This window comes from Amphibalanus amphitrite, unplaced genomic scaffold (genome assembly GCF_019059575.1).
Source record: "Amphibalanus amphitrite isolate SeventyFive unplaced genomic scaffold, NRLGWU_Aamphi_draft 000187F_arrow, whole genome shotgun sequence".
Taxonomy (NCBI): domain Eukaryota; kingdom Metazoa; phylum Arthropoda; class Thecostraca; order Balanomorpha; family Balanidae; genus Amphibalanus; species Amphibalanus amphitrite.
The window spans coordinates 429964-453750 of NW_024881682.1; the positions used below are offsets into that span (position 1 = coordinate 429964).

At 49.7% G+C, this 23787-nt stretch overlaps 1 protein-coding gene across 5 annotated transcripts; it reads right to left on the reverse strand.

The window, feature by feature from the left end:
• Positions 1–354: 354 nt before the first annotated feature.
• Positions 355–23375, reverse strand: LOC122384367 (alpha,alpha-trehalose-phosphate synthase [UDP-forming]-like). Of its 5 annotated transcripts, none has more exons than XM_043371723.1 (11): positions 23271–23375; positions 10657–10783; positions 10275–10431; positions 9049–9174; positions 7632–7790; positions 6210–6327; positions 5536–5682; positions 3252–3436; positions 2711–2993; positions 2356–2534; positions 355–2106 (listed from the first exon to the last, which is right to left on the reverse strand). In XM_043371723.1, exons 2-11 carry the CDS (start codon positions 10758–10760, stop codon positions 1069–1071), a joined length of 2496 nt encoding a protein of 831 aa, XP_043227658.1. In that variant the 5' UTR covers positions 10761–10783; positions 23271–23375; the 3' UTR covers positions 355–1068. The 5 variants fall into 5 exon arrangements, with proteins under 5 accessions (XP_043227658.1, XP_043227656.1, XP_043227660.1 ...); XM_043371721.1 differs by lacking the exon at positions 23271–23375 and adding an exon at positions 17536–17668; XM_043371725.1 differs by lacking the exon at positions 23271–23375 and adding an exon at positions 13060–13069.
• Positions 23376–23787: the final 412 nt, after the last annotated feature.

Consider the following 23787-nt stretch of genomic DNA (forward strand, 5'->3'; position numbering starts at 1 on the left):
CTATGGTCACTGAGACTACCATGTTTCCTCTGCCCAGTCAGGGTATTCTTAGGTCTACGATTCTACCGAGCTGTTCTAAAGATGGGTTTTCCCACCCTTCATGCAAGCATCGGGAAGTTCAACTATTACTAATCGCCTATTCGAAAGCTCTTCTCTCTAAGAAGTTATTCCTCCAACTCAGTCTCCTCCACTTTCCGTCTTTCTCTTTCTTATCACTCTCTTTCATTCTCCCTGCTTCTCGTTCTCTCTCTCCCCCTCTTCCCCTCTCCTGTCTCTCTCATTCAGTGCCTTCCTGCTCTCTTGCGATCCTTCTCGCCGGCAAACGCATAGCCTAGTCACCGATTGACACAGTCATTATTTGCTCACAATGCAATATATTTAGAGCACAGTCATAGAAAACACAATCTACAATACACAGAAAGCGCTCTGTCAACACCATATCTGAAATACAAACAGTGGCCAAGTCTGAGTATAATTACTAGAAACTTGTACCCTAATCCTTTCACTGCCCATATGTACGCTTCACAAGATCTCAAAAACAACAGCGTAAGGTAGAACACTGGCCATCGCTGGCTATTCAGCAGTCAAGCTTGCGCGTTGTCCAAAATATATCGCAATGGAAGACAACGGAAAGCGGCAATATGCGTGGTTTTACACAATGATGGCTCCGAATATCAACGCGGTAAAATACTCAGGGGCGGAGATTGCCGATATATTTGTAGCGAGACTCGCTCATGGGAAGGTCTTTAAATAAAGGCGCGATATCTAACCTTTCTGGGTTTATGTGTGTATGTGTGCACGCGTCTGTGAGAGAATGCTTGCTGTGAAAGCAAAATAACAATCACGAGCCTCTATTGGCGTCAGCTACACCAAGAAGCTACACAACAAATACAATCGCTCGACGGGCGCGGCTGGCGAAGCTGTCGCCATCTCGTCTCGCCCCGTTCAGACTGTGCCCGCCAGTCTCCCCAGATCGGCTCCATCAGCTGCTGCGCCAGCAGCGCCTCTCGGTCCACCCTCTGCCAACCCCATCCCCGCCAGCGTCCAGCGCTGCACGCCTTGCCGCGACTACGCGCCGTTGGGCACCTCGGGCACGATCTCGATGGCGCTGGGCGACGGCCTGCGTCCCCGGCCTCGGCCGTTCTCCATGATGTGCTCCATCTCGCCCTCCTCCATGGACATCTGGAAGTTGAGCAGCTTGGTGCCGTCGGGCGGCGGCGAGCCAGAGGTGGGGGGAGTGTTGCGGCGCGCCCTGCACGCGGCCATCTGCCGCTCCACCCACTTCAGCATCATCAGCACGGAGTCGGTGTCGGGCAGGCGCCGATTGGCAGCCGTGCGCACAGACGAAGAGGCCGTCACTCGGAAGCTGACCGCCATGCCCTTGAGCATCCTCATGGCGTCCTCGTCGGTGTTGTCGTCGCCGGCGAACAGCACGCGCACGCCCTCCTGCCAGTCGAGCCCGTACAGGGTGCGCAGGATGTAGATGGAGGCGCGGCCTTTGTTCCACTTCACCGGCGGCCGAGCCTCGATCGCGCAGCGGGCCATGGAAGGTGTGAAGTCGAACTTTGTGAAGAGCTTGCGCGCTTCAGCCACCAGTGGAGGGCGCTTCTCGATGGGTACCTCGCGGTAGTGGTAGGTGAGGATGATGCCTTTGTTCTCGACCCAGGCGCCGTCGCGGCAGCAGCGCTCCTGGAGCGCGCGCAGCAGACCGCTCAGGTTCTCCTCGTACTCGCTGGGCACGGGGTGCACGAACCTCGTGCCGTCCGGATGCAGGATCTCCAGGCCATGGTTGCCGGCGTACGTGATGTTGTTGATGCCGACCATGCTGCGGACGTTCTCCAGGCTGCGGCCAGAGATGATGGCGATGTTGACGGACGAGACGTTGGCCAGTCGCTCCAGCACTCTCTTCGTCTCCACCGGGATGGTGGCGAAGTCGGGGTGCTTGGCGATCGGCGCCAGAGTGCCGTCGTAGTCGAGCAGCAGCGCCACGCGGTCCGTGGGCTTGATGTAGTCGCGCAGGTACTCGTCAAAGTCCGCCATGCTGACAGGCATCAGCTGGGTGGGACGCACCTGGTCGCCGTCCTCGCGTCTCAGCGTGCCCATTTCCTGCAGACAAAAGTACAGAGGTCAGCTTCCATGGTCCTATTGCAAGTCCGAGGGATCATCGTAAAGTGCTCCATTGTGTGGACCTTAAACCACGCTACCCTTCGCTAAAAAGTACAATACAGGTCGTGCGTTTTATCATTGTGGTAACATATGCACAAAAATAAAACAGCGAACACAAGCGTATGAATTATCGACCCGAAATGATGTCTGCCTTGTAAAAATATGGCATACAATTCATCGCCTTCATACCTTGAGGAAGGAGCGCAGCCAGAATGTGACATCGTACTGCTTCTCGCGTCTGCGCAGGCAGGTCATGCGGAGACGCCTCTCGTCCTTGTCCATGGTGAGCGCGCGGTGGATGGTCTCGGCGACGTCATCGATCTCGTATGGATTCACCAGCAGCGCCTCCATCATCTGAGCGCCAGAACCTGCCGAAGGAAGGGCACCACCTTAAGCTAATAGCCGAACATCGACAACCGGTCCTTGCTGGCGAGGATTGCGGATACAAATGAGTCGGTTAAACTCTTACGGTTAACAACCCCATCCTACTTAATCCCTCAACCCATACATCCCCCGTCTCTATCCCGCAACACTCTTCACTAACCGGCAAACGGTGACAGGATGAGTACGCCCGGGTCCTCCTCGGTCTGACAGGCCACGAACTCCTTGGCCACTAGGTTCATGCCGTCGCGTAGCGGGGTGACCAGTGCCACGGATGCGTCCCGGTAGAACCCAGCCAGCTGCTCGTGGCTGATGCAGCCGTAGATGTAGCGGATCGGAGACCACATCGGCGTGGTGAAGCGGCCGTTCACCTGGCCGATCAGCATGTCCATCTCCTCCTTCAGCTCCTGGTACTCCTTGACGTCGGTACGCGAAGGCACTGCCACCTGGCGAGAGACAGAGGAAGCGTTATTGATTTAGAACATGCGGGATTTGACGCGTCACAATATTGAGGCAATTAAGACCTCCATGGACTGGCGACGTCGTAAAATCAATAGAGTATCAGCTATACAAAGACCAGCATCATTACGGAGGATAAAACGTGAGATAAGAAGTACTCTCCCGAAACTCTAGCGCTTGTGTTCCTTAAAGAAGGATCGGATGTCGAGCAGGATAGCCATTAGCCACTGCGTGCAGCCACTTACCTGGAGGAAAGTGACCTTGTTGATGTACTCCGGGTGCTTCTCCAGGAGCCTCTCGAAGGCGCGGATCCGGTTTACCAGACCCTTGGTGTAGTCCAGGCGGTCGACGCCCAGAATCAGCTGCTGAGAATCGGAGAACGTTCTCGGCGCGGACGCCGCCAGGGACTTGAACCGGTCAAACGGAATTCCTGCAACGAAAGAAAGAGGGATCCGGTCAGCATTAGGTAGCGAGGGGCTACTGTGCAAGACTCGCACACCTCAAAAGGTCAACCGGGTACAGTTTACGTTCGACATTGGCGGAGATAACTCCTGAGCAGCTTGGTATGTGCTGAATAATCAGGTCACATTTTTCTTTCGACTTCGCATTTAAGAAGTTCTTATCGATGAGTACGAAATGAGTAAACAGTGGCGTTTATCGCCGATATGACAGGATCCTATGACAGGAGCGGGTCAGACTGGATGACTCCCGACACTATTCGAGACGCAGTTGAGGGCCGATGCACTGCCACTGTGCCACCATAAGCAACGTGCGACCCCGGGCTCGACGGCTCTTTGTGGTATGACGCTGTTTTTTTTTTTAGAATGTGGACCTCCCATGCGCAAAAGGAACTGCGACGATTCAGATTACTCCAGGATCTCAAACTGCTCGGAGTGTTGCAAGACTTATAAAAGAAGATATTATCTGTCAACAGGACCTATCATCATCGCGCTGGCGTGGAACACTATTGATATATGCTATTTGCCGGTGGGATGATATCCAGTTACGAAAGTTGGCCTGTGAAGTCTGCGGATTATTAATGATAGCAGGGCTCAGGGTGTTTGAACTGCAAACACTCGATGAGTTACGTAACAAACATTATGTAACGAGATATTCGAGACTAGTTACTATGCGCTCAAGCCTCGAAAAAGACTTTCTCCAAACAGAACAGTGTTCAGACGGCCTACAGAATACATGCGACACCCTCGTTGAACGCTACATCCCCGAACAGATAACCTCGATTTAACCCGCGCCCTGCTGAGGGGTGCTTGAACACCCCCCTTTGTGGTTTTTCGCGAATATCTCAAAAACGGCGGCGCACTTATTATACATCAATTCTACACATGTTGTGAAAATTTCAGACCAAGGTCATTCAAGGTCAGGTCACCAGGTCACTTGAAGTGACCTCACCTCATAAAAAGTTTCAATGTCTGTCATAGCTACACCGAGTGACCGATCGCTTTGAAACTTTCAGCGATTGCTAAGAGCAATAGCATATACAAAATGTTTATCTCAGAATTTTGATATCGATGACCTAAGGTCAGGTCAATTTTGCGACCTCCCCATTATAAGTCAATGGGAGAAAATTGAAATGCGCCTCTTTTGGACGAAAGACATTATAAACACTCCCAAACACTGAATTACAAGTGGTTTAGACACACTGAACATGAAAATGGTGTCCGTGACCCCTGTTTATGCCCTGAGGTCATCTTAGGTCACGAATGGTATCTAAAAGTTTTTCGCAAATAACTTTTGATAGAGGCATGCCAGAGCGATGAAAACGCCTTAGATGTGTTCAGCTCGACGATACGGATCGACTGATATGCAACATGACCCTTTCCGGTCAGGTCATGACCTTGACCTGAGGTCAAATTTTCAAGTTGATCTTTCAAGGCCAAGTTATAGTTCATTCGATGCGTCTTCACGAGAGGAACACGATGCCGGTAAAAGTAAGCTCGTACAAGGCTTGGGTCAAAAGTTATTGCAGAAAAACTGTTTCCGAAAAAATCTTCTATTTTTGCAGTGTTTGCCCCCTGCAGGCAAAACCGTTGACGTTAGGTCAAATCTGAGAGTATTACTCAGAAAGGGCGTTAATAGGGCTATCGAATGCGCTTTTCCGCGGCGCTGTAGCTCTATTGGTTCCCGAGTTATGCGTTGGCTTCTTGGAAATTTTCGACATTCGACCTGGAAATCGGCGATATTTTGCCTTCAATGACCTCTGGTGACCTGACCTTTGACCTGACCAAAAAATTGACCGAAGTGATTTCGTCATTATTTTTGACGCTCTTTCGAACGCCGCCTTCCGCGTATCGCTACGTGGCCCAGGAGCGTGGAAATCCAGGACCCCCAGCCGGGCGCGGGTTAATAGCCTAATAGGCCTCGTATGTCGCGCGAGATTCAGATTATTCTAGACCTTCTAAACCTAAGCTCAGCGTCTTGCAATGCCGTAAGATGAGATCAAGCTCATAAATCTACCCACCTCCCACTATGCCCGAGGAATCGACCCACGGCCTCCGGACGTGGTCTCACCGATGGGAAGGGCGCGGACGCGCACTGTGCGTCCTCCGTGCTCCACCAGCATGTTGCTCCGGTCGACACGGCAGCCCAGCCGGCGCTGGCAGCAGTCGATGAAGTTGAAACAGTAGTCCTCGATGTGGAAACCCACCATGTCGCAGCCTGCAGGCGAATAGTTAGAATAGGTCAGGTGGTGCTGTCCAGTGTCCATACATGGCGAGGAAATGTTACAGCTAGGGAGACGCACTAGAAGCTGTAACACACGGTTAAGATAACAGCCGCGCGTTTTTCTTTTGCGTACAAAATAAGCCAGAAAATGCAACAGGAAGAGCAAGAGCTCTACATTCCAAAGGTCTGGCACACTGAACAAAGGCCACTTTAGTAGCATCTCGACTGCTGTTGCCGAGAGTGACCGTTTACGAGCAGCGTTTCAATGTCGCTACGTGCGAATTTGATGGATCAAGTACACACTTCAAAGATTAAGTGGCAGCCATCGACCCAGTTCCAAGTTTGGTAGTGGGCACTTGACAACTGGTTTGTTGTCTCCGACTACTTCCAAACTCAAGTGTGCCGGGAACGAGAGGAACCGTTCCACTACACAGCTCGCAACCTTAGGCATGATACGCATTACCAAAGTCTGGCGCAATACAAATTAAAAGTAGGTATCGATTTATCGACGAAAGACTTACCGAGCATGCCTTGGAGGATCTCATCGTCCCACGGGAACAGCCTCATTATGTCCCAGCTGGGACACGGAATATGCAGGAAGAAGCCCAGCTTGCATCTGAGATTCTTCTCCTCCGCTTTCTGGGGACAAACAAACAACCAACGTGAGTTGTTGATAAATAACTTACAGCGAGCCATCCTTCCTCATTGCCGCCCAGGACCATTTTATCTGTTCACTTGTCACCATCTGGACGGCGAACAGCAGCCCTGTCAAAAGAACAGGCATGACACTCCCCCGCTTTTGTAACAATAAACTGTACCGCTGACCAGTTAGAACCAGACGGCATCGTTCCGGTGCTGTTATTGACACCTCAGCCCCCCCCCCACGCACACACTGGGCCCCACACACCGCTAGAAGACCGGGGCTCGGGACATAGCGAGGCCTGGGCTCTATCTGCCACTGTGACCACAGACAGTGGCATGTTTACGGCTCCACTGTGAGCGCTGAACAGAGACCGAGTGTGAGGAAAACACGAAACTGCGCACCCACTGCCATCCGTGTTTGGTCAGTTCCGCGCTCCCAGAGGAGCTAGATGCTTCACAGAAGTGCTAACTTGCCAAACATTGTACATTTTGATGCTTCAATATTAATGTATGCTATTATAAAACATATCTGGTAGAATTTTACACCAGTCAAATCTAATGAATGAAAAGGAAATTGTCGTTAAAATATCCCATTAGCATAATGTGAGGCAAGTCATAAACATATTTTATCGTTCCCTAAGTTTGAACTTGTGTACATTTATATTTATTCCCAGAAAAAGCAGGAGCATACCGTTTACGACTATGTACCGTCTGTAACCCTTTGCCCCCTCTATAACCTGCCCTCTGTTTATTTGACGCGGGCAGAAGCGTCACGGCGCCAGATGCCCGCTGACGCAATATTCGTGCTTTCTATGTTTTCAGCACTCAAAGGTGTAATGATTATAAACGAAATATCTCTCATTCTTCTAAATCCGGATAGAAGTGCATAAGTAATGAATCAAATAAAACCACGACTTGCGTAATCTCTAACGGGCGTATAAACATTTTGCACTCAACATTAGCCAGATCAATAAACATTGGAACAAACAATGTCGACACGTTTACCGATCAGTGCGCGCACATCAAACAAAACCTAACATTTATTTGCAAGCGGAACCATTTGTTAAAGGAAAAGTTTCTCAAAGAAAAGATTGTTCAATGTTCATCTCAACCTCTGTCGTCCGATTTCTACCACTTATTTGCTAGATAATACCACAATACTCCAAGCCATCCAGCTGCTCCAGCACGTGTCGTATAGCTCGGTGTCGGTCGCTGTCTTCGACTGTCCCCGGCCCTGAGAACCCTATTCACCGGTCCTTCGAACTGACACATCTGAAGCTTTACCGTCCCGTCGAACTGACCTGTCTGATGGTGTTGGCCGCCAGCATCAGGTGGTAGTCGTGAATCCACACCAGGGGAGCCTCGTCAGCCTGCGCCAGCTCGTTGCCGCGCTCCTTGTACATCAGCTCCAGGGCGCGGATGGTCATATCGGCAAACTCCAGGTTGGCCTTCTTGTAATCCTGCAGGGACGACCAAGGGGGTGTGTCAATGGACTCAGGGTGTAAACGGTAAGCAGATACGGAGGGTGTGTGGCAGTGGAGAGGGAGAGTGATGGTACGGAGCCGGCCACAGGAATTCGCAAGGGCGTTGACCATCGTTTGTCCGCCGTGCAAATTGCTGTAAGCCTTGGTAAAGGGGTCAGGCTGGCGATAAATATGTCTGGTATTGAAAAATATTATCACGATTTCTTCGTACCTTCCCCTCCATCAAGGCCATGTAAAATAGCAAGATGGGTGACCGACAGAAGAAATTGGGCTAAGTGGCAACACGTCGCACACACCGAAAACGAATGGGCATGTTTTTCATCGTGGTGTTTTGAATTCAGCGTTATTAAAGCAAACATTTTTCACCAGCCGGTAGCACCCATATACCATAAACACGCGCCGGTTCAGGGTTCAGACCCGCTGTCACGCAGCTGATATCGAGCGAGAGCCATTCTCAGCGTCTGAGACAGGTCGTTCGGATAACATCTGGTGCGATTCAGCAAACTGACGGCGCCGCCAGCCTGTTTGCGTCGAGCGAGACACGTGGTGCGCGCGTGAACGGGCCGATCGAAGGTGTCCATCAGACGGCGTCAACAAGGGCGACTGAAGTGCGCACCACCGGGGACACTGCGCCACGCCGCTGATCACGTGCGGGAGCTGTGCTCGAGTTTTGCCCCTGTCTGGATCAGGGGTTGAATGGGCGCTACTGCGCGGACTTTGGGCGGGGTAGGATACCAAGGACGCTGCAGTTCCATAACTGACAGACTGTCAACACTCGAGCTGAGACAGTCGCGCTTCAGCATATACTGTTTGTAGCGTGTGCCATGAACCTCTGGAGAGTTCCGGGCACGACCAGTGCCGTGCCACGTGCTCAGATTGAGTCAGTCGCAAAGTCTTTATGACTTCTTTGTTCATGCTTTTGATGATGCTCAGAATTATATGATAGGTATATTTGAAAATATCTTACGCATCCAAAGCGGCTAGCTATTAGCAAGAGTAGCAGAAGACTCGCAATGTAATGCTAACCATGAACTTGGAGCGGGCAATTTTGGATGAACGAGAGAGGAAATATGAACCATATTAACAGCGCATCATGTGATCTTATCCCGCGATCAAAGCATAAGCACCAGTATCTCACGCATCTCGGAGAACAATATAAAACACCGACTACTTAAGCATAAAACGGTGGTCAAACACCTTCCGACAGGGGAGAACAGCTGAACGTTGAGCTCACCTCCCAGTAGTCAGCTTTGAAGATGGCGCGGTCCGGCATCGAGTGGAACAGCGGCCAGAAGGTGCCGTTGCAGCAGCCGTTGTAGTAACCGTCGAACGTGTTCTTGTCCATATTGACAGTCACCACCTGGGAATGACGTCATATGAGTGGGTCAGGGCCGGGAGGGGTCGTGCAGGGCATTAAAACAGCACAAAAACATTGATTTTGCTAGTATGGTGTGCACTATGGGGGCTGCAGTGCTTATATACAGATGCTTCATTGATATAGACTGTAATTTGACTTTTAGTGTCCTTTAGTGCACTTTAGAGGTATTCGGTGCCCATACTTCATGCTGTAAATTGCAATGAGAGACGAGATCCAGGTAGCACATCAGGGCACCCACTAACGGTTTTTTTCTGTGTATTTTTTTGCGCTTAGACTGATTCATTTCAAGTTTTATGCTCCGCAATCACATGACCTCGTCCATATAAAAGGCACGCGGTTCACCCAGCGATCCGGATCGTACCGGATTGGATTATGTGGAAACTCGCTGTCTGTGGTCCCATTGGTCGATAGCCGGCCAGGCCCTTCTGACGTCACGACATGAGCCATCAAACGAGCGGGTGGCACGAGTGCCGTGATCGGGGTCGGGTGTCGGGGCGGTAACCTCATACGATTACTACTGGCGGGCACGACAGCCGCACGCCAATAAACTGTGCTAGTATACACCGGTTAAAAGAAGTGGAAGAGGTAACCGATGAAGTATCGTAAAAAATATGTGGGCCAACACCGGCTACGTAAGTAATTATTGCATAAGCGCTTGAAACCTTTGTTATGCTAGTTACCCCACCACTTTGTTCTGACAACGAACCAGGGAGTTCTGAATTAAAGGGCAATGCCGATGCAAGCTTCAGAGCCGTTCACAGCCGCGCAACCTGTATACATCTAAAGCGTTTGTGCCGCGCGGCGCAGCTTATCTCCCAGTAACTGTGTGTTGCGGCACAGCCTATCTCCCAGTGGCTGTGTATTGCGGTGCAGACTATCTTCCAGTATTTTTGCGAGTTGAGGCGGAACATTTTCCTCGCGTCAGCCTGCTACAAGTGCTACACCTTTCAACACATGGAAACAATGCTGATTTTGAGCGGTTCGATTAGTAAATTTTTAATGTGTTTAATTTATGTCAGTCAGTGTTTCAGTGAGGAACACAATTAATACGAAAATGACCTGTGTGGCAGGCCATGACTGACCTGTTTGGACTTGAGCCCGGCGCACGGTGACAGGTCCTCCGGGTCCGACTCGGGTATGGCCACGTTGGAGTCCTTGAGGTGCATGCCGGGCCATCCGACCCACAGGCCGCCGCTCTCGACCACCACGGGGGCCACGGCGGTCACCAGGCCTCCGGCGCTGCAGAGGGAGCGGCACACCGCCGTCAGCGGTCACACGGCACACCGGTCACACACTAAAGGTCACGGGTCACAGACTGATACATACCGTCAATAACAAAAGCATTTTGCACGACTCGTTGAGATGAATTATCATTTACAACATCTACTCCCCTTCTATTATTCAGTGATCAGCCGCACTATGGAAAAGTTGCTGTGACCGATTGCCGCCATCATGCCTCCTTACCATTGTTTCCTGTGCAGGGTGCCGTCCTCCGCCTCCCGCAGGATAAACGGCAGACGGTTGGACACCACAATCATCGCCGATGACGACATGATTGTCTCCTTCATCTTGCTTACTTCTGGCTTACTCTCTGCAACAAGTAGAGACACGTCAATGATTGTAGAGATGTGCCTATTTACTATGAAGCTGATTCTGTTATAGGTAGGTACTTCATCACTTCGAAGTCGATTCTGTTACTGCGCTCAGCCTTATCGACCAGGATTACATGATCGTCATGTAACAGCTAAATACCGCCGTATCTTCTAAAAACATGTTGTCGAATAAAGTTGAAGTGTAGATAACACGTGATAGAGTAGTGGAGTGTGAGTAGAATCATGAGGCTGTCTTTCCGTTGATAACGATTACTCTCTTTGTAACCATGCCAAGCTCCTAAACTGTCTTGACCTATGTCAGCTCATGTTAACGACGGAAGGCGGGCTGCCAAGGGTGACTCAAACCTTACTCAACATCACCGCGCACTGCCCCCGCTCCCCCTCAGCTCTCACGCCTAGCAACAGCATCACGGCCGGATGAGGTGTCCAGTGGGAGGGGAGGGGCGGGTCAGCTGGCGACGGCGACTACTGCGAACTCGGAACAGGATTCGCCCGCTTTGGCGGCTGGCCCGGATCGATGAACACTAGCGGGCCACGTGATCACGGGCTGCCAGCCCCGACAGACACCGTGTCTCGGGAGGATTCGGTCACGTCCGCGAGGTAGCTGAGACAGGGGAGGGGGCGGAGGTGGGAGGGTAGACAGCCCGGCGCCGTGGCCTGAAGGGCACGGCCTTCTCGTCGGAGAGCTGCCAACGGGAAACGCGGGCGCGGCGGAACTTTCCACAGTGCCCCAGAGCGTGATCAATAACTGACTGAGCCGTGCGTGAACGCCACTGTCGCAGTTTCTCGACTAAGACCTCGGGCAGTGGAAGATTCCACGTGTTTCAAATAAATTTGACGGCTTGTTTGTAGTTATGCTGTAATATCTGGATTAAGTCATCGGCTTGTTTTGCTAAGAAACAAAAACAAATGGTACTTGGAAACGATTCGGCTGATCCGACAATTTTAGGCACCAGCAGAAGAAGCGTCTCGCTAACGCAGCACAGCTGAAATGTTTTTGCACCAATAGTTACGGAAAAAATTGAAAGGGTTGCGTATTTCTTGGCTGGGGTTTGCTAGGTAAATCTCTCATGTTATACAAACAGGAATGGTTATTTCTTATAGATTTGCCTTACGTTCGCCCATGCTTGTGGCTGAGAGCAATGTATTTCCGATAGATTTTAAGATCCAACGTTGCGAATGTTGTACACATTGAGACATCGGTTTGAAACATGAAATGTAATGATCAAGAAATCATTGCATGCATTTACCTGACTTGAAAACGAAGCGGCGACGGTAAATATTTCGTAAAATACCGCTGGAACGATTCAAAGGCAAAACGAGTGATAATTGCAATTCCATAGTTCCAGCTATAGAAGGTTACTTTCATGAATTTCAATGTTTCATTTAAAGTCCTCAAAATGCATACAAATAAATGAAAAAAAAATAACCGGATGCTCATATTTCTACTTTCCTGTAACTTGATTAAGTCATGACGGCATGAATTTAGTGCATTTGCTTTTTAAAACGTCAATTAATTACGGAACAATTGGACGCGATTGAACGGCTGAAATGTCTGGTATGACATTAAGGCCTGGCTAAGATAACTTCAGTGACAGCGGAACACCTTCAATTAAGGGGGGGGGGGGGCATTGCCGACTTTTGGTCCCATTTTTTCCATGCAACGACCATAGGGCTACTGTTAAAATGCCAAAATCAAAGGGGGGCACGGTGCCCCGGTGCCCCCCTCGTTCCGCCGCTTATGGATAACTCAAGTTATCGCTTGGCTGAACTCTAGTAGAATTCAACAGCCTATGGGAATGTTATTGAAGTTGCATAATGTATCATTTACTTTCATGTTAAACTACACATATACGAATCGGAACTGTCTTTAGATCAAAGTCCAATGCATACTAAATGATGGCTTGGCAAAAGGCTCCACTTGTTAACTGGTCGATGGTAATATTCATGATCGAATATTATACGGGGTGAAAAGGGAGGGAGACAAATGCGAAATATGACTTGACCTACGCCCCCGAGGAGCAAATCACAGGTCTCATACCTGTCTACGAAGGGCAACGTGCAGTGCGAACTCTCACACTTGTATCAAATCACGGTACAAAACACAGCCTGTAGTGATCGGCGCTGGCCAGCAGACAACCGATCAGGTTCGGCACCGATGGGGAACTGCGTCTCTCCAAAGGCGCTCGCCGCGGCCGCTCTTTGGCACGCCGCTCCTCCCTGTCCGCCTCGGTCGGGCAAGACCGGCGCGTACCGGCGTGACGGTCACGTGGGCAGTGCGTGCTGGCGGCCGTCAGGTGCGTGGCGCGTGCCAGCTCGGCCGGGCGGCGGGGAGATCCGCCGGCCGCCGGCCGCCGCCGGCCGCCTCCCGGCCGCTGACCGGCGCCGCAGCCAATCACAGCTCTGTGCGGAGCTCCGACCACAGCCCGGCAGCGTGATCGGTCACCGCCGGAACAGAGCCGACTCGAACCGGCACGGCGGCCGGCGCACGGAGTGCACCCACGGAGTGAGTGCACAGGGCGTGGGGAGAGCGTGGGGAAGAGCGGAGAACCGGCGCCCTGGGGCGGGGCGGCCAATGACGTGGCCTGGCAGAAAGGCTGGCAGCTGGCAGGAAGGCTCCGACACGTAATGCTAAACCGAGAGAACTGATTTGTTGATTTCTGGGTGCAGGGTGCCAAGTTCAAATGTGCATATACAAAGGTTTAATTTTAAGTCTTTAACTAACACTTGAATGGAGTGACAGGTAACGAAAAAACTAATCATTGAGTAAATGGAGACGGACAATGCATTGACAGATAAGATCCTGCATGCCACGAGGATGTTTTCCAATGGAGCAAAAATAACAGCCGTTCGACCTCAATCAATAATCACGAATCGCTTTTAGTTTTTAGCCTGCAGTAAAAACTGCGTTAGCCCACTGATGACACCCCGTCGTCTCTTTCTTCCTTTGTTCCTTTTTTCGCTATGCCCTTCACCTCTAAAAGGCTTCCCAGCAAACAAGGCCGGGGGTGTTGATTGTGCTATCAAACTGGGCCAGCGTTGATCCATGACGGGCAAGTTGAAAGCATTATTGTTGAAGAATGAAGGTTGAAATAAGATAAGAGTAATGAGTGGGCTAATTAAGCAGCCATGCTCGTAGTGGTGACTTCATTGTGGGGGGGGGGGGGGGTATTCATGCAATTTACTTTCTTTTGTTAAATGTAAAGGTTTACAAAAAGGTTGGATATATATATATATATATATATATATATATATATATATATATATATATATATATATATATAATTTTTGAAACTATAGGCAATGTGCATGCTCCAAAACATCATAACTTCTTCTACCCTCGACCGTATGCTTAACCATCTCTTTCGTCAATGATACAATGTCATCGACTACAAAGATGTGCCTTAAAATTATTACGACATCAAAAAGAGACCTTCTAGTGTTTTCCTAACAGTAATTATGCTAGCGCATACCTATCAGTCTCAGCATCGCTGCGACTGTTTTGGCAGTTCACCAAACACGAGTGACAGTCTCCTGGCTGGCTGACGCGTCACTTATGTGTCATTGCGCTAACAGCTGATCGGTCCGAGTGCAAAGGACACGCTCGCACCGACGGATAAATATTGTTGCAAAAGTCCCATGTGTGGGCCAGACTAATGCCCGGTGGCCTAGATACTCCTGGAGTGGTATACACGGGACTCTGAGCTACACAAATCACAGACGACAGATGAGCTGTCACCCACACACAGGACAAGAGCCGTCAGCTGGCGGGTGTCACACTTCGACAGGCCTCGAGATTGAACAGCGCATGAGCGACTGCAGAATAGCATGGTCGCTGGTCGGCGGTATAAACGTTGTGCAACGGGCAGCGACATAGCGTCTGGTGTGGCGGTCATTGACGTTAAATAGTCTGTATGGCTGTCATGAACATGGAACTGTGGTGTGTGTGATGGTCGGCTCTTGGTATCATACCAGCGTCCGGTATGTAGTTTTCATTGACATTTAATTAACCCTCGCCGGCCGAGAGGCAGGGGGGGGGGGGTGCCGCCCCCATACGGTGTTTTCACGATGGCTCGAAACACGCTGAAGATAGAGAGCTGAAACTTGGTACACCTGACTTTTGCTTCAAGCTGGGATACCAACCACATTGTCAGGTCCGGTCAGGTGGCTGGTCTATGACGCCATAGGTGAACCTCTGCATGGTCTTAAAATGTCGCAGCTTCGCAACTCAATCAGTTCAAGAGGAGCTTTCACAGGCAAATACGTTAACTGTTATTTGTTGCCGAGAATGATCTCAAGACTCAAACTACCAACTCAAGCACATGAGATCGTGATTTCGTGCATTTCCTGCAAGGTCTGATGCTTCATTTTTGTAATGTTGTTTTCAATGTTGCAATCTGACGGCATTTATGATGTCACTAAGGACATGAAAGTTTTTGTCAATAACTCAAGATCAAATTGAGTTAGCGAATCGGGAAAGCCATCAATGATCTAGGGAATACCTGTCAAGTGTCAAATAGAGCAATATGTAATATAACATCCTTCGACCAACTTCGTAACTTCAGTGGCTCTGACCTAATCTTGACCTGAGGTCAACACCTTGAGTTGACCTCATACAAATAAAAAGTATATATCATTCGGCGCGCCTGAGGATGACGAATACGATGGTGCCAAAATCCGACTCTTGACCATTTTTGGCGAAGTTATTCACCAAAAACTGAACCCGCACCTTGGGGCACTTGACCTGCCCTTAGAGGTCACCGGCTGACCTAAGACCTTAAAATCGGGTACAAATCGCTGCGTCTCGCAATGGCGCACACGATCGATTATTCTGCAAGGCTTTAGCTTCATAAAGTGGCGAAACTGCGAAGGGGGATAGTAGTACCCCCTCGGTCAGGGTGTGTGTAGAAGACCATAAGGTCCAGCGGGGGTTGAAAGTCTGGTATGGCGGTCACTGGTCCTTGTTATAAACGACGACCAACGATCATTGGAATTAAACATCTTGTATGACGCTCAACGACCAGCGAAATTATGCGTCCGGTATTCATACGACAGTCATTGTCATGAATCACTTGGTATGGTAATCATTGATATTACACGTTTTTACGTATATCAGTATTCATTACTTCTAACATCACACGTCTGGTAATGGTATGACGGTCAGTGGTCATTGCCATACATGTCTAGGCATTGAACAGTCATTAAAGGTAGTGTGCCAGCTTTCCTGGACCGTATGGAGTTAATGGCCCAGATAAGGAGAACCGGATTTTTAGAACTTATCCATACCTTCAAAACTCATGGAAACGTCTTAAATTCTTCAAATTTTGAGTACCCCAGTGCGAAATTCGCCCCGACGGGTTGTCGGTCGTACCCCAACCACATTTCACACCACTATGAACAATAAATGCACACACTGAAATCGCTATTACCGATATGCTCATCCAATCAAGTTTCGATAAACCCGTTCATCATCAGCTCCTGCGGTTTACGAACACGCCTGTTAGGTGGTGCGGTAGACCGCGCCCAAAGCCAGGGCCCCGGTAACGTGAGGTAGCCGAGTCAGGGCAGCGTGCGCTGACCCAAGCCGGAGCCGCGCGTCCTCCCGGTGTCATGTGATAGCCCGGGGCTGCCCGCGGGGATGCGGTAGACCGCGCCCAAAGCTGCGGCCCCGGCTTGGGTCAGCGCACGCTGCCCCGACTCGGCTACCTCACGTTACCGGGGCCCTGGCTTTGGGCGCGGCTTCTGCTCATACTTTGTGGTGCGGTGGTGGCGCGTCGGGCTGCGCGCTCTGATTTCGGCCAAGAAAAATGCGTCAGCTGATCATGGTCATTTCTGCCACTTGCGTGTGGTGAAATGGGGTCATAACTTATGAGACGGCTTTTTCATATCAATTATTTTACATAAAATCATATTTCAAACCATAAATAATGTTCGACAGCCAAATAAAAGAAACAATACCAATACAGGCTTACAGTTTAAGGCTCGACATTGTGTTGTCTACGATTAGACAGCTGATAACTCATTCCCGTACGTCGTAACACTATAATGACCTTTGCTTATTGTCACATGTGCGCCGCATTCGCGATTGTTGCCGACGCCTGTTTGCAGGTGAGCCCACTACAGTTGTTATACATATCGAAAAACCGATAAAGTTTTAGGCGAAAAAGGCACTATTCCAGGCCCATTTTTGATTTTTTTGCGATATTAGGTAAAAACAGAAGCTTCTTATCCTAGGAAAAATAAAATGGGAAATCTTTCAAAGGTGGCACACTACCTTTAACATTACATGCCTCGCATAGAGGTAACCGACATAAATGCCAGTTGTGAAATTTTGTGATTATTCACCATTGCAAGTACTGGTGGTACTTGCAAATTTTGTTGTACTGGTGTAGGAAGTGGCTATGGGTTTTACTATAATTTATCTTTACTTTGATTACTGATTATGAATTATAAAAAATGTATCTACAAAGTAGAAAGGTTTCGACGTTCCGACACCAAGCACAACGTCGATCCTCACCAGATCCAACCTTACCCCCTCGACAGATATGCTTATGATGAGACATAATAAGCTCATTAAACCGCCATAGTTTTTACCGAAAGACATTTTTTACCGAAAGACCTCGGTTCCATAGCAATAACAAAGTAAAAGTTTGGCCTGCATTTCGTACTGATAAGATTAAATGACTTGTCTTTAACCGACAAGCAAGCAGCGTTCTCAGTTCTCACTCACCCATGGCTAGAGACCGTCGGTCAAGGTCAGGTCACCTCCTCAAGGTCAGCGAGGTCAAGCGTGTCGGCCGGCGTGCGCGCTCCGTCGACCGTGCCAGCGGCGGCGTCAGTATTCGGCCATCGATCCGGCACGGTCGTCTTATAACGGCGGGCTGGTCACGTGGGCCGCCCGGCCGAGTTCTCTAGATCGTGAGCAGTCGGCGCGGCCGCTGATTGGCTGACAGCTGCTAGCGTTAGCGCCAGCAGCGACATTGGCAGGATGGACAGCTCTGGGATCTGGTCCGTTCAGGAACTAGGTATCATGTGCGTATGACGTATGCTGATACATGGTCCCAACGAATGCAGAGGCATAGAAAAAAAAAAATACAAAACAAAACAAAAAGAAACTAACGTGTCTGTGTGTGTGTGTTTTTTTTTTACAAAAAAAAGGATGTTCTAGGTGCCGTGTACTTGTGAAGTTGTGATTTGACACTCCTTGTATATAATTTGGGAATTGCCAGAAGGGCAGATGCTTCTCCTACATTATTATTTCCAATGAGGGGTAGCATTTACAAAGTATGGTTTCATGGGTGAATAATTTGCAATGCGCCGAGCACGGACGGGGTATGCAGCATGGAAGGGGAGGTCAGTGCAAAAAGACTTTGAGGCAAAGCCGACGACTTGATGCCTGATCTTTTTTTTTGCGAAAAAATTGGAAGCTATTTTACGCACTTGACGTGCATTCAATGGTTTTTATAGCTTGTGTGGGCGATAATTCTTGTATAATACCTACCTTGCAGCACAACGCTTTGCTTCTAATTATTTACAATTTAAGCTCCGTTTATTTAAAATGTTTAATTTGATACCTTTGTGTACTCTAGTGACCCCAAGAATGACCCGACCTTTGGCCCTGAGCTAAAAATGTAACAAACGTTTTCAATCATTTTTTGATTACATTTTAGCGATGCAAAAAAAGAGAGAAGAATTTATCTGCTAAATTCTTTAAAGAAAAGTTCTTCAAGTAGCTTAATGATGAATTTCAAATGAAATTTCTGCATAGGTGAATTTCCCTGCCAAAAATGAATCATAAGTTCTTCAAGTGGCTTGTTGACGAACTATTGTTCGAAATTTTGCCTAACAAATAACATGCATACCTTTATTGCAATTTCAACAATTAACGAGGAAAGGTCATACGAAAGCAAAATATGTAGGCATTGAGGTTAATCAAGGATTCTACTGTAATAAAAAGGAAACTTAACAGGGCTTAACGCTTAACCCGGCAGGCGGTGGGCCTACCAGCCACCTTCCGCGCGGTGGGGGGGGGGGCATTTTTTTGCCCCCCCCGTATCTCCGAAACTACTGTACGGATCCGGAAAATTCAAACGGTGTTCGATAGCCCTGTCAAATTTGTCGAAGGAAACCAAATTTCATTGACCTCGGGGTCACCGATGACGTCACAGGTCAGGTCAAAAATAAAATGTTTCACCGTTCACGAGGCTTCTAGGGAAAGCGCTATAACACCGAGTAAAACGCATTTTGTCGAAAATCAGCGATAAGGCGTCAGTTGTCTAGTACATATGTTGCTATTAGAGGTCACTGGTCATACCAGGTCAGGTCACAGGTCAGGTCACCAAAGGTCACCAAGGGTCACCACATGAGCCCAACTTTACTAAGGTTATGCGATGCATGTTTTATGGCCAGTTTTTCATTTCCAACTTAATGGTGTTGGCTATAAGACCATAAGGTACGGTTTAGGTCACTTTCTGGTGGAGGTCAGGTCAAGGTCAGGTCAAAAAAGGTCAAATTTCAAAGTTGATATTTTTGCATAAAATGGGTATCGATTCGCTGCAGCTCGTCACGGGGAGTCTAATGGTGGTCTTTGTTTTGCGTTACGAGGTCTAGAATTGCTTAAAATTGAGTTTGAAAATTTGACGTCATCAATTTTGAACAGTTTTTTTCGCTATAACTTGGCCAAAAAAAGAGGTATCGATCTCAAATTTGGTATGTAGATAGAAGGCGGTAGGGACTATCACATATATTCCGGTTTTTTCGAACTTCAAAAATTTTTTTGGATTTTTTGGCTATTATATTCAAAAATCTATTTTTTATTTTTGGGGTCAAAATTCAAAAAATTCGAAAAACCGAAATAGCAGTTTTGTAGTTCTTTTGATTTCACACCTTTTATGTCTGATACATTTTTCTGTATCCAGTGGCGCAGCCAGGATTTCGTTTCGGGGGGGTCATCGCTTCCAAAGCGGGCCCCCTAGTGTGCGGGCCCCACCCATTTTTCAGAATCTCTCCATATTTCATACGCATTCTGCTGGGCGGGCCCCCTTTACCTGCACGATAACCCTGAGCGAGTTTGAATCAGAAAATTTGCATAGAACAGTAGCTCGGTAATCACCCGGTCTTCACTTTTTACGCAAATTGACCACGACAGAAATATGTTACTATGACGTATGACTTCGTATCTTTCGAGTCCGATATGAGCCCGAATTCCGCAATATGCATAGCATATTATATGCAATCGGAACTGTTGCCTGCTTCTGTCGCACAAGATTTAAAAGTAGTCCCATGTGCCTGTCCTAAGTCATCTATTGGCTGCTGTAGTAGATTGTGCTTTTATTCTTCTTCATTACGTGAATTCGCTCGTAAGAAGTTTTAACCCTCGCCGGCACAGGGGGGAGGGGTTGATGCAACCCCCTAAGGTTTTTTTTTTCGCGAAGAACTCGCGTAAAAAAGCGGCTGATCGCGACGTAACTTCCATAGTGCGCTGAAATTCGCGCAACTTATAGAACAAGGATGGGTAACGTGCCTGTGAAGAGTCACAGCTCGATCGGGCCGGTGGTGAGCACATGGCGCGTGCTCAAAAAGTGCAAATTCGCGTCATAGACTTAACATGCATAAATCGGCTTGCAAAAATGGGCGACAATGGCTCAACTTGCCCGACACGGGTCCGGTCCCCGTGCAGTATCTCGGTAACCGTGGGTCCGATCGGCACGAGGAACACAGTATCGTGCATGAGAATCGAACGGGCTATCGAATGGTGTGCGGTGCAGGGATGGCACGCGCCACGTGCACCCGTGAGGGCACTTATGCTTGAAAAATTGACGTTTTGGACGGATTTTGGACTTAATGCTATTTTTGGGTGACTGTCAGACGGAGCGGGTTCAAACAACGCTTGTTGGCAAGAGAAATGTACCTACCGCCTCTCATGGGAAAATTGTGAAAAGCTAATTGATCAAAAACAAGGTGGAACAAATTGCTGGAGAAAATAGCATTTGCTTATGACTTACTTAATTACAGGGGTTTTGCTACATAACCTGGTATGTTTGACAATTGAAATGGGCATGGATTGGAAGAGCATTCAATTGTGACCAAGGTCCAATCATCGCTGTTGCATGACGAGCAACAATATTCTTAAGAATATAAATGTTTCAAACCTCTACATAGTAATTCATCGATGGCTTTCACTCTTCAATAACCTACGCCAACCTATGTCATGAAATACACTTGGCATGTTCTATAGTAGAACGCATGGTTATTATCAGACACGAGTACCTCGATGCGATGGATATTTTTTCCCAAAACCAAAATGCTTAGCCGTCAAAAGGCAATCGACCGTAATGGATACATAACCCACAGACACAAGACCAACCAAACGCCCACCGATCGAAAATACCCCTTATTCGCGTTGCGAAGCAAGCGGGTCACCCTAGCGGGCCCCATTCACCCGGGGGCTCGGGCCCTATCCACATGGGGGACCAAGCCCTATCCATACGGGGGCCCGGGCCACGTTCACCTGGGCTCCGGGCCTCGTCCACCCGGGGCTCCGGGGCCCGCCCACCAGGGGGCCCGGGCCCCATCCAGCCGGGGGCCCGGGCCCCGTCCACCCGGGGCCTGGGGTCCGTACTCCCGGGGGCCCGGACCCATCCATCGGGGGGCCCTGGCCCCATCTACCCGGGGGGCCGTGCCCCATCCACCTAAGGGGCCCGGGCCCGTTCTCCCGGGGCCCGGGCCCCATCCACCCGGGGGCCTGTGCCCTATCCACCCAGGGGCCCGTGCCCTATCCACCCAGGGGGCCCGGGCCCGTTCTCCCGGGGCCCGGGCCCCATCCAACCGGGGGTCCGGCCCCGTCCACCCGGGGCTCAGGGCCGTTCTCCCGGGGGCCCGGGCCCCATCCAGCCGGGGGCCCGGGCCCCCTCCACCCAGGGGGCCCGGGCCCGTTCTCCCGGAGCCTCGGGCCCCATCCACCCGAGGGGCCTGGACCCGTTCTCGCGGGACCCGGGGGTCCGGGCCCCGTCCACCCGGGGCCCGTTCTCCCGGTGGCTCGGATCCATCCACCGGGGCCCCATCCGCCGGGGGGCCCGGGCCCTATCCACCCGGGGGCCCGGACCCATCTACAGGGGGCCCGGGTCCCATCCACCCAGGGGGCCGGGCCCGTTCTCCTGGGGGCCCGGGCCCTGTCCACCTGGGGCCCCAGGCCGACCCCTCACCCGAGGTGTCGCAGTGGGCATTTCTCGAAGCGGGCTCGTCCGATTAGATTAGGACCTCTCTCTCTCCTCTCTCTCCTCTCTCTCTCTCTCTCTCTCTCTCTCTCTCTCTCTCTCTCTCTCTCTCTCTCACTCTCTCTCGAGCGGGCCCCTGACAGAAATTTCGGGGGGGTCAGCTGACCCTCTGACCCCCCCCTGGCTGCGCCACTGTCTGTATCTCTAAAGCTGTAGGCCTGACAGCTCTTCCCGCTAAACCTTTCTTTGGGTCGAAAATGGCAAAAATGACGTCACTCTGACGTCATTAGCGGCCAACCTATCATAGCCTTTGGAAAAAGTTTTGGTCACCATGTGCGCTAGCTGCTCCCGGGAGGGTACTGAAAGTTTGGTGACGATCGGCGCAGCGGTTCTCGAGATATATTGAAAAAATCTAAAGGGGGGCAAAAAAATGCCCCCCCACCGCCTGGAAGGTTAAAGGTTAAAATGGTTTTACTTTTTTGTGAAGTTGCGTGACTATGCCATGTTTTCAACCCTAAAACATAATTTGTCGTCAAAATATGTGCACCGAGGCTTTGCTGGATTTCGGAACAAAAAGTAGGTCATTTCAAAGCTCACAAACATTAATTTTGAGCGATGTTATGACGTTTTACAGCGCCGACACTGCAGCATTCATTGTCCTGACCAAAGCTGACAATGGGATGGGCTGCATTGCACGCCCACAGCAACTGTTGTATCGTTGCCAAGTCCAATGCTGGCGACTAATTCGAATGTATCACAACCAGCATGGTTTCAAAATAAACAGAAGGCATTTCAATAAACAGTTCGTATTTATGTTTCAGACAACTGAGAGAGAATGAATCGAAGTTCACCGTACCTTATAGCTTACGCAAGAGAGCTGTTTAACACGCGCACCGACGGGGGGGATATCCGCCCCCCCCCCCGAGGTTTTTCGCGGCGCCGCGAAATTTGGTACACACGAGAATATTGCATGCATTATGTACCTACACAGTTCAAACTGTTAATGGGCCCAAACGGCCAATGTGTCGTGGGCTAGATAATGTTTACATATTTCGATAAAGGGATGCTTGATTAACCAACGCCATAATAATGTCAGGCTGGGACAAAAAAGACCATTGCGCATTTTTATGCTTACAAATGCATCACGTGAGCGTAATAACCCCACTTTGAAATATTTCCATTTCCGAGGTTCTTATAATTTACTGAACGAATTGCATCCCAAACATCCCTCCTCACCTCAGGCACTGACCTGGAAAGATGGGCGTCAACTCTGCCGGCGTGCGGCCTCGTTCCACAGTCTCGGCCGCTGTCCTCTGTCCGGATCCACAGGACCCCTCAGGAGTCCCCGCCTTCCGCCACTGAGCCGTTCACCGCTATCGCTCCCATATTAAGCAATTCTCGTCCAGTTTACATTACGTGCCTTCGTGACGTGTGCGCATGCGCAAGTTCTGCGACGAACCTGCTGACGTCTTCCGAGGGCCTCGATGGGTCCACAACAATCTGGTCACTGTTTTGTCTCCGTCAATGGTATAAACTGACCACGTCTTCCGACTCAGACTGTTTAGTTTAAAATCATTTTGCAACTGACAGTTCTCCCCTGGGACCACTCGATATATCGTTGGATGATGGTCAATGTGAACAGTTTACGCAAATATCTGCGTCGTATTTGCTGGAAACCGGAATTGGATCAGCATAAGTGTCCAAGGTACCATTTATGATCGGCGATGAAAAGTCAAACGACACAATCCTAACTATGGCTAAAGCTT

Coding starts and splice junctions, on each gene's coding strand:
- LOC122384367 (XM_043371721.1), bottom strand. Junction 10,432..10,656: donor ACCCTGCACAGGAAACAATG/GTAAGGAGGCAT, acceptor CTCCCTCTGCAG/CGCCGGAGGCCTGGTGACCG. Junction 2,994..3,251: donor ACAAGGTCACTTTCCTCCAG/GTAAGTGGCTGC, acceptor GTCTCTCGCCAG/GTGGCAGTGCCTTCGCGTAC.